The 10,095-nt window shown below is 44.6% G+C and overlaps 1 protein-coding gene across 1 annotated transcript; it reads left to right on the top strand.

Annotated features, from left to right (window-relative positions):
- Positions 1-239: 239 nt before the first annotated feature.
- On the top strand, positions 240-8,950 carry aqp9b (aquaporin 9b; the record flags this gene model as incomplete). The annotated part of the gene is made up of 6 exons (XM_083691020.1): positions 240-341; positions 1,738-1,864; positions 4,715-4,852; positions 5,175-5,293; positions 6,271-6,488; positions 8,788-8,950. The coding sequence occupies 6 exons, from the start codon at positions 240-242 to the stop codon at positions 8,948-8,950; spliced, it is 867 nt and encodes a 288-aa protein (XP_083547146.1).
- Between the last annotated feature and the right edge of the window lie 1,145 nt (positions 8,951-10,095).

The following is a 10,095-nucleotide window of genomic DNA, read 5'->3' as shown; positions in this document are numbered from 1 at the left end:
GACACATTTAGTCAATCATTGAGCATCAGTCATTACTGACCAATCAAGCACTCGGATCCGTTATGATGGGGGACTAGAGTTTGAAGGAGGAAAACAGATTAACGGCCCATAGTGTACATAATACAAGCGCACTGACTAGGGAGAGGAGAGGGTTATATCGTAAGCTACCATAGAGCCACTCACACTACTCGTCAACTGTCTGTCCTGACAAGAGTAAGACATCAGTTATCGGAGGAAATATGGAACCTGAAAGCAAGAGAAAAATAAAAGAGCGATGTGCCTTGAGGCAGGACATCATCAAAGAGTTCTTGGCAGAATTTCTGGGGATATTCCTATTAATAGTGAGTACCTGTGCACTTTCTGTTATGATCTGATTATCATTTAATAGTTGGCTTTATTAGTATGATAATAAGATGTGTCAAAGTGACTCTCAGGGAATTCCCTTGACACCAGTGATATATGTTGTGATAGATATATTTTGCTGCTGACTAATATATTCTGATAATAAAGTGTATTCTCTTTGATGTGCTCATCCATTATTCCTGTCACATTAACCTCTTTGGGTGTTAATGAAGACATCTTGAGACATTTATAACAGCAGATCGGACATGTGAGGAATATGAGGGGAAAATGGGATGCAATGGTGGGATGTTATGGTCATTGGAAACCTAAAAAACCCCACTATCAAACACAACATGTGCACTACCCATATGATTAAAGTTATATAAATATTTCTATATTACATATAAAAAAGTACTCAATACATGAAATATAACAAAGCTTTATGTTTTCCTCAAAGCTTATAATACCAGTATGTTTCTCAGATTGAACACTTGCTCGAACATCATTCAGCAATATCAAATGCAAAAAGTGAAAGCATATTTTTTCTATCAAATGCAATTTCTATTGAATATGTTCTTTGACAATAAGAACATGTTCTTAATTTGTGATACGTAAACTTTATTTGATAAATAATGAAATCATCATGATTCCCACACAATTCTGAAATGCAGAGAACGTTACTATGACCATATGATAAGACCACTAGGTCCAATCCGCAACTCAGACTTTCCAGCATAGGTTTTCTAACATGGTCACTCTTTGCATTACCACAGTAAAAACATGTCCCTTTCCAATCACAACGCTTGGAGGGAAACGTTGTTTTCTAAACTGATGTCCGTAGGGGTCCTTAATCTGGCCCCTGCCTTCCCCTTGTCACCTCTGAGTTCACCCCTCCATGTCTGAGTGTCACAGGCAGAGAGAGCTTAGAGAGTCTGGTCTGTGGCACCACATCACTGGACTAATCCACTCTCCACAACAGACACACACAGCTATTTATGGACCACAGCCTACACTTTTTTTTCTTGATTTTCAAGAAAAAAAGACAGGTTAATTATTTTCCATGCTTCAAAAGGGGCCATCTTTTAATGGCATTTATACAGGGATGGATGGGATGGGGGGAACCCATTGATCTGAAAGGCGTCCTAATTAGAAATGAAGGCCTTGGAACAAGAGGGCCTGTCTTATGATGTGCATAATTGGAAATGAAAAAACAATGACTCTTTCTTCCTCCTGCCAATGTTTTGTGTTTTTGCCCCGTCTGTGTGTGTGTGTGTGTGTGTGTGTGTGTGTGTGTGTGTGTGTGTGTGTGTGTGTGCGTGCGTGCGTGCGTGCGTGCGCGCGCGTGCATGCGTGTGTGTGTGTGTGTGTGTGTGTGTGTGTGTGTGTGTGTCCCAGCTCTTTGGTTGTGGGTCAGTTGCACAGACAGTGCTGAGTAAGGGGGCTCTGGGTGAGCCCCTGACCATCCACATCGGCTTCACTCTGGGGGTGATGATGGCTGTCTACGTGGCGGGGGGAGTGTCAGGTAAATAAAACACCTGTTTTACACACTCACACACACTCACATCAACAATCCCTACAGTGTATTTTGAACTCACATAACCACATTTTACTGTGTGTATGGACTTCAGCTTATTGGCCCAACCTTCGATTAGGAAAGCATTTCTATTTTGGCGTAATATGTGGTTGAGTAAGCAGATGTCCTCTCTCGACTCATGCTTTCATCAGGGTGGGACGTCGATTCATGCATCTGATTCACCAAAGGATAAGACTCATTTTAGGGTGTATGTTCAATACTTTCTTATTTGCTCTTTTGCCTATGACATGAACCTTTAATTCACACACAGAACTTCTATAATGATTCTCAGCCACCTCTACCTACAAAGATCTTGCCCCGCAATTACAAAAGGGTTTTTGGGTTCAAAAACGTGAGCAGGACTCAAAGGTCATGGTGGGTTGTTTGTCTGTGATGAAAAGGCTTTGCTTTGCTGTGATCTTTGACCATGAGTGGCTGGCCTTCTTTTCCCTCTCTGTCACTAAACTGTCAAGAACGTTTAACCAATGTCTTGGTTACTATGTGCCACGACGCAAGACTCTACTGACTCAAGTCATCAAGAGTTCACTTCTTGAGAAAGAGGAAGCATCATGTTCCCCATCCCTGCTTGTGGGTTGTCCACAGGATAGAAAGAGCTGAGCACAACTCAGTCATGGACTAACCAGGGGAGGATGGTGGAAGTAGAAATCGGAGGACCGGTTTGATACCATTCCTCATTCCATTCCACGCATTACAATGAACCTGTCCTCCATCAGATTTCTGCCTCTACCAGCCTCCCCTGGGATCAATAACACTGTGAGCTCCAACCTGACTTTTGTCCTTGGGATGGGTAGACATACAATGGCTTGTGTAGGCCTGTAGGTCGTTGCTTTACAGGTTAAGCAACATTGCATAACAGAGAAGAGGGCATCATCCTACTGTACATATATTATAGGATATATACAGTCCACATACAGTCCAGATCATATGCAATACCATACAGTATAATGTACTGTGGCAAGCTGTGCTTAATGCGTGCAGCCTTAAGTATGAGCTGGGGAGGGGTGTAGGAGGTAGGTGGGTGGAAGCAGATGGAAGCATATGCAATCGCTCAATTACACATTCCTAATGCCTGGCTGGCTGCGTTTCAGCGTCCCAGGCTGAAGTGGCAGCAGGCTAGGTTTACCTAAGGTTGAAGGTGTTGTGTCCTAATGTCCAGAGGGAACTTTATTGGGTACATTCCTCAGGGATTACAGCAAGGAGAGCCCTCTGGGCTTCGCCAGCAATAATGATACCATACAGTCCCCGGACAGCGGGAAATCACCCTCTAAATGTCACGACGCCTCACGTGGGCTGTGCTGAGCGAAGGTGGAGAGGGGTTTTTAATCAGCAATCAAGGGTTTTATTATGTCCCACATAGGCTTTATGTAATAGGATGATGAGTTGTAATTTGAAATTGACGTGGTGATTTCGATGCCAATTGGGAAGGGAAAAGAGCATCGATGTGATTATCTTTTAATGCCCTAACCCTGGATCATTTGAACACCATGTGGCATATGAGCTAATACGTAGGTTATATGAGCCATATTGAAAGTGCTTGCCTTTCATCGTAGAGAATCCAGTGTTCAAGGCGTGTGAGCAATGAGCATCGTTTTAGTATGTCTGAACACACCCTGAGCTAACCCCCGCACCGTCAACACTCATCGCTGCTTCAGCACTTCAGACACGACAAGAGAGCTGGAAAAGCCATATTGCCGTGTTTGGATGAATGAACTGCTATATTATTCATAGAGAAACTTCCTCCTTCCTTGAGAGATCATTCATCATTGTGGTAAACTGGCAGAATGAGCCCCTCCACCCCTTTTTGTTTCAATAGAGAGCTCATGATGAGAGAAGTCACTTTCTGAAGAACTGGATCTCGGTCCGTGTGTAGGGAGGGGGATGGGGGTTGTGTGTACTACAGAGTGTAGAAGCTCTACTCTTCTTGGAGCAGTTAGAATATGAACCAGAGGGCCTTTGCTGCATGACTGGGCCATTCGCACACGCTGTTAGGTGACATCTCTGATGATGATCTCAGGTATTGGACTAATGAGCTTTACTGGGGCATGGATCTCCAGAGAGAGGGGGGGTGGGGGGGTGGGGGCATGGATCTCCAGAGAGGGGGGAGGGGAGGGGGGGCATGGATCTCCAGAGAGAGAGAGGGGGGGGGGGGGGGGCATGGGTCTCCAGAAAGGAGGAAAGGGGCAGAGGGGGGGGGGGTCAGGTGTGGGCAGCCCTGTCCTCCAGCCCTCCCTCCCTGGCCGGCAGGCCCCATGCAAGAGGAACGCACTTCTGTTTTTGCACTTCTGTTTTTCTCCTCTAGTTTTCACTCTGAAGTGGTTGACGTTAATTGACAGGTGGAGTAAACCGGCACCCCACGTAGCGTATTGTAGGTGTGGTGCGACCAGGTCATTCCAACGACCTGCTGTTTACGCGAACCTTAAGCAGATTCGAGTAGATTATGTCAGACCCAATTGAGGCAGGCTGTTTCAGCCGGCTGTTGTGGCCACTGTGTTTCTCAACAGACCTGGGGGATAAGCGTTTGGCACACGGCTGATACAGTATACCCCCAGCAGCGATACCTCCGCCCGAGGTCACAGCCAAGATCGTTGGGTGTTAAACAAATGACCCTCCATCCACCCCCTGCTCCATCTAGTGTGTTTTTGTCCCTTTAGGCCTCTTGCTGTATCCACTGAGGGATAGATGAAGTAAACAACAAGTAAAAAAACGGTAAATCTCAGTCCATTCTAAGTTTACATGGACTTCCTCTGACTGTGAATCCTATCTTGGTGGTTGTTCCAGGAGCCCATGTGAACCCTGCAGTCTCTCTGGCGATGGTCGTCCTGGGCAGGCTGCCGCTGAAGAAATTCCCTGTCTATGTGGCTGCACAGTTCCTCGGTGCTTTCGCTGGGTCTTGTGCCGTCTATGGGTTGTATTATGGTAGGTATCATCTTCATCATCATCTTCATCATCATCATCGTCATCATCATCATACAGTTGTAAATACTGTCATTGAACTATGTTCATATCATTTATGCATGTATTACGTGGGCTTTTTTGGGACACTGGGTTAATGGAAGGGTTATTGATTGTCAGGGCTATGCTGAGGGTTTTGAAAACAGGAAAGACAGGGCACATTATTGGCTAACATGCCAATAACTAATACTGTTCTGTATGTGCACACACACACACACACACACACACACACACACACACACACACACACACTCAATGGCTAATTTTTCAATTCTCTTTTCCATAGATGCTTTAATGGAGCACACAGGTGGAGTTCTCTCTGTTACTGGCGTGAATGCCACTGCTAATATATTTGCATCCTATCCTGCCAAGCACCTCTCAGTCCTAGGTGGATTCTTAGACCAGGTAAACAATGCATCACATATGGGTCTAATTGAACATGTTTGATGAATGATATGCACCTGGAACCCTGATTTCTTTATATATCATCTTAGCCTGAGGTAGAATATGTCAGTACATGTGTATTATGTACAGTATAAGTGTACATGCACACGTGAGCATGCATTTAGAGCAGTCATGCGCATGGAAGTGAACATAAATATGACATACTATAGTGAACGTGTGTCTTGGCTATAGTATGTGGGCTGTACTGTTCTCAGGCTGAGCTAAACTACCATCTGCACTGAATAGAGCCGAGTGAGCATGTGTGTGTGTGTGTGTGTGTGTGTGTGTGTGTGTGTGTGTGTGTGTGTGTGTGTGTGTGTGTGTGTTTGTGTGTGTGTGTACAGTATGTGTGTGGGTATGGATGTGTGTGTGTGGGTGTGTGTAGGGGTGAGGGGTGACAGGGTCAAAGTAGAGTTTGAAAAATAAATCTAATCATTAACCGAGCGATATAAGTAAACATTCGATCAGCCCAAATGTGTTTTTAGAATGAATAAATGAGTTGTGAGCATTTTTAACAACAGGCCTGTGTTTGCTCCATAATTTCTGGCCATATGGAGACAGTCCTTTTACAAAGCTGTCTTATCTATCCTACGACCCGGGGAAAGGTGAAGTTAATAGGCTTAGGCACACAACGAATAGAGGCCACAGTTCACCCCACAAAATTAGTCCAGCCACAGACATCCATTCAAAGCCAAAACCAAAACAACAAGCCATTCTTCCCCTGTCACTCTGCAATTAGATGAACTGAGCTACACTCAGTGCTGGGCCATCTCTCTCTGTTATGCTTGAGAAGCTGTCCTTTGTAGTTCAGGGGAAGCATCACAAACACAGTATAAACAGTATAAACTCATAAACTTATATTTGTAGCTATGATGTACTTGTTACTGTCACTGTGTCGAAGTCATGTATTGAAGTCATGACCGATGCCTTATCCCCAGGTGATTGGAACAGGTGCCTTGGTCCTGTGCATCCTGGCCATCCTGGATGGGAAGAACATCGGGGCTCCTAAAGGCATGGAGCCTCTGTGCATCGGTCTGATCATCATGGCCATAGGAGTGTCCATGGGCCTAAACTGTGGGTATCCCATCAACCCTGCTCGTGACCTGGGGCCCAGGCTCTTTACTGCGGTGGCTGGATGGGGCATTGAGGTGTTCAGGTAATAACCCAACACACCTCACAGTCAGAGAGATAGAGATTTCACACAAAGTCTTACCAGTCTTAAAAACAGACAAACTCACAGACCTCCAAGGCCTCCAAAAGTACAGAACTACAAACAAAACTCCAAATCTGAGATATGTTTTTCCAATCCCTTTTGGGATTTTGACTTTGATTTTGAATGTGTTCTCTCCTCCAAAAAACACCAACAGCGACTGCTCATCCACAATACAAATCTGAAACATTAATGAAGCCTCTCAGAGACTTCTTTTGCTCCTCTAGCCTTAAGGTGCTCCCCTCTTCCCCAGCAGACATTTAGACACACAGTGCAGATACTGGGTAACAATTGAGGCAGGCTTGGCCTCTTTTTTCCCTTTCCTCCAGGAAGAAAGGGTGTTAGTAGCTGCTAGCTGCTAGCTGCTCTCCTGACAATCTGAATCAATATTTCAGCAACCTCCCTTGTATCTCCTGCCTTTTGGAAGAGGCATGAAAATGTGAGCGAGGAGAGTTAAGATTCTACACACATAAATATTCCATGGCTTATGAGTGAAATGGCACCACTGTGTGTTCTTCTGTCAGAGGCAGGCAGCTAGCTTCTCTCTCTCTCTCTCTCTCTTTCTACTGCCACTCTTCAAAGCTGTTCCCTGGGACTTTGGGTATTTATTTACACTAGATAAGTGAACCACTACTGTATGTCTGTGCTACTATGCAAAGCTTCATAATGTTTTTCTGAGACAAAACTAGGGGTCATAGCCAACAGGCCGGCCCAATGAGAGAGGGCTTGGGGAGGGTTGCATAAGAGAAACGTGCATCGCCAGTGCTGAACTTTTCTGCCAATGCATTGAATACTTCACCTTGCTCCTCAGTAGATGGCGCTCTCTGCTCCAGTGGCCACAGGTCAAATACAGTATTTGACTCTCTCTGTATATCCTGTGCCATCCCATGGCCACAGTACATGTCACCAGATAGCTCGCATCTGAGATTACATGTATACATTTAAGATTAGTCCACTCTAATGCACGCATAAATCTGTGCCCCTAAAGTTTACAGTTAATGTAAAATCTGACATAATCTGACCTTTTGCAATATGGATTTAAATACATCCACTAAATCTAAGCAGAGCTGTAACCATAACACTAAGCTAGAGATGTATAAAGTGAGATGGAAGTTCAGATGCTAGGAGAGAGCAGGAAATTAAACAGGAAACCCCAGATCCCGTCAACTAAAAATCTCAGAGGAAGACTCAGTAAAAACAATATTTAGGCCAGGTTGCGGATTTCTTTGACATAAAATAAGATTATCCCAGTAAGTAGGAAGTAAAGACACAGGCAGACCCTGGCTAGCTGCCATGCATGACAAACGTCCCGTTGACGATGTGACCCAGTGTGTGTCAGTCTCCACTCTGTGAGCCATCAGGCCTGATCATGACACATGGTCACCCTGGTTCTGCCTATAGATTACAGCCTGTAATCCACCAGCCTCCTCATAGTCTGCATCATCCACCCCCTGGATGCTTAGGAGCTAAAGACAGCCTGCTCAGACGCTCGCTTGTGTTGTTGTTGCGTACCCTGCCTTCTGGGCCAAGGCACGTCAGCGCTGTAATTCAGCCCCAGGCCCTCTTCACCTGCCGGATCCTCCCAGCCACAACCAGCATTAGGAGCCTATAATCTCATTCGGTGTATTAGGGACAGAGTCATGCGAAGGTGATCGGGCATTCTGTCCTTGAGAGAATAAGGACATAAGGTTGCTGTTGAAGAGGGAGCTCTTACAGTCCGCACAACGGGTAGTTGAACAATGAGGTTGGACCGGGTCACCTGGGCTCACTGCAAATCATTATAACTACAGTATTAACTGCTATCAAGATAGCTAGACAATCTTTAAAGAACAATTGGATAGACAATATACAGTATAGAAAGATGGTGGAAATGGAGATCAATGGACTAACAGGGAGATTAGGAGAGAGAGGAGATGGGAGCGGACAAGATTACAGAGATTACCACTTCCCGTGTAAATAAACAAATTGTGATTGTAGAAACTGCTGCAGTAGTACATCCCCCACTATCCGATGTATTCACCTTTACCAACAACAACAACAACAACAACAACAACAACAACAACAACAAATTCAAAGATAGGAATGATCAAGTGGCCATGAGATTATATGATCGTTAGCATTTATTGAGTGCAATAATCATCCGTTGCATCATTTACAGGTGCTGCATCAGTTAAAATGAACAGCATTTAATGCCATCACAAAGTATCATGTAGATGTGTGTGTGTGTGTCTTCTCGTCTCTGCAGTGCTGGGAGCTGCTGGTGGTGGATCCCAGTGGCTGGGCCCATGGTGGGAGGAGTGGTGGGAGCTGCCATCTACTTCCTGTTCATCGAGCTGCACCACCCCGAGCCTGAGAAACAGGAGGAGAACAACGTCAAGGACAAATACGAGATGATCACCATGAGCTAGGCTTGGAGAGCAGGGGCTCCACAGTGAAGAGGCATGGCAGCTTCCTCCCCCCTTTACCCCAATGAGGCCACACTGGAGTCAGTCACACTGTACACAAAGTATATCTTCTAAAAGCTTAACAAAGTCTTCATTAAGCCTTGGTAAGGCCTCTATAGATGCTTCACAATACATGGCAACCTAACCATAACATACTATGACATTTGGTTGCAAATCATTTGTGAAGCATCTCTGTACACCATTTTGTATGACCTCAGGTGGATTTTATGTTTGAAGTGTGACCGAGTCCTCTCTATCTGAGGGACCTGAGGTCAGGTCTCAGTCTCTGCACTCTTATGGAAAGGCCCCCTGAAACAAAGCAAATTGAGTCCACACACAAAAAAAACACAAAAACATGAACTACTACACAATCAAAAATCTCAGGCATGTTCATTAACCCCATGAAATCATAAACCAATCACGTTCAGACTATCCCTTCTACCTCGGGGATAGTTCTGGAAGCAGTGATTTTTTAAGAATTGACATTCCATTTCTAGTACAGCGATATTTGTCTTGCAGGAGGAGTTTACCAGGTTTTTAACTAGCAGTCCTCTTAGGTTACAGCTACTGACCTCATAGAAAATAGCCCCAAACAATTTATGTAATGGAAGGCCTGATATTTTAGTCACTTGGTTAGTTTATGGTACGCTCTGTGGAGCGTGTTCCCTCTTCTGCCTCACTTCTTCTTTCCATTTGTCACAGTTGTATGAATCACTCTGCCTGCAACACACAACCTAATCACTGCATGTGTGCCAGCACACTCATCCATGTATCTGTGCTTTGAAATACTCATAGTCTTGTTTCTTTAGCATTTATTTTTCCACAGGGAGTGCAGAATGAAACAGCCTTAATGTGTGAAATGAGCCTCACACGATTTAGCTTATAGTCTCTCTGAGCACACACCTGCATTATGTATCTTGATGCAGACCGCATCACTTCTAAATGATGTGTATGTGACTGTTATTCTGACTGTGACTCATATATAATGTCCATGTTGTCTGGGAAAGTGTCATGTGTATACATTTTCATAAAAGCATGAGTAGAAATGTCTAGTTGCTAAACAGCATAGAAATGTTTCATTGGACAGTATGAATGAAGTCCACTGAGAG

The sequence above is a fragment of the Argentina silus genome (assembly GCF_951799395.1).
Source record: "Argentina silus genome assembly, chromosome: 19".
Taxonomy (NCBI): Eukaryota; Metazoa; Chordata; class Actinopteri; order Argentiniformes; family Argentinidae; genus Argentina; species Argentina silus.
Note: the sequence above shows the minus strand (reverse complement) of the source record. Positions and strands in the feature narration are given on the sequence as shown.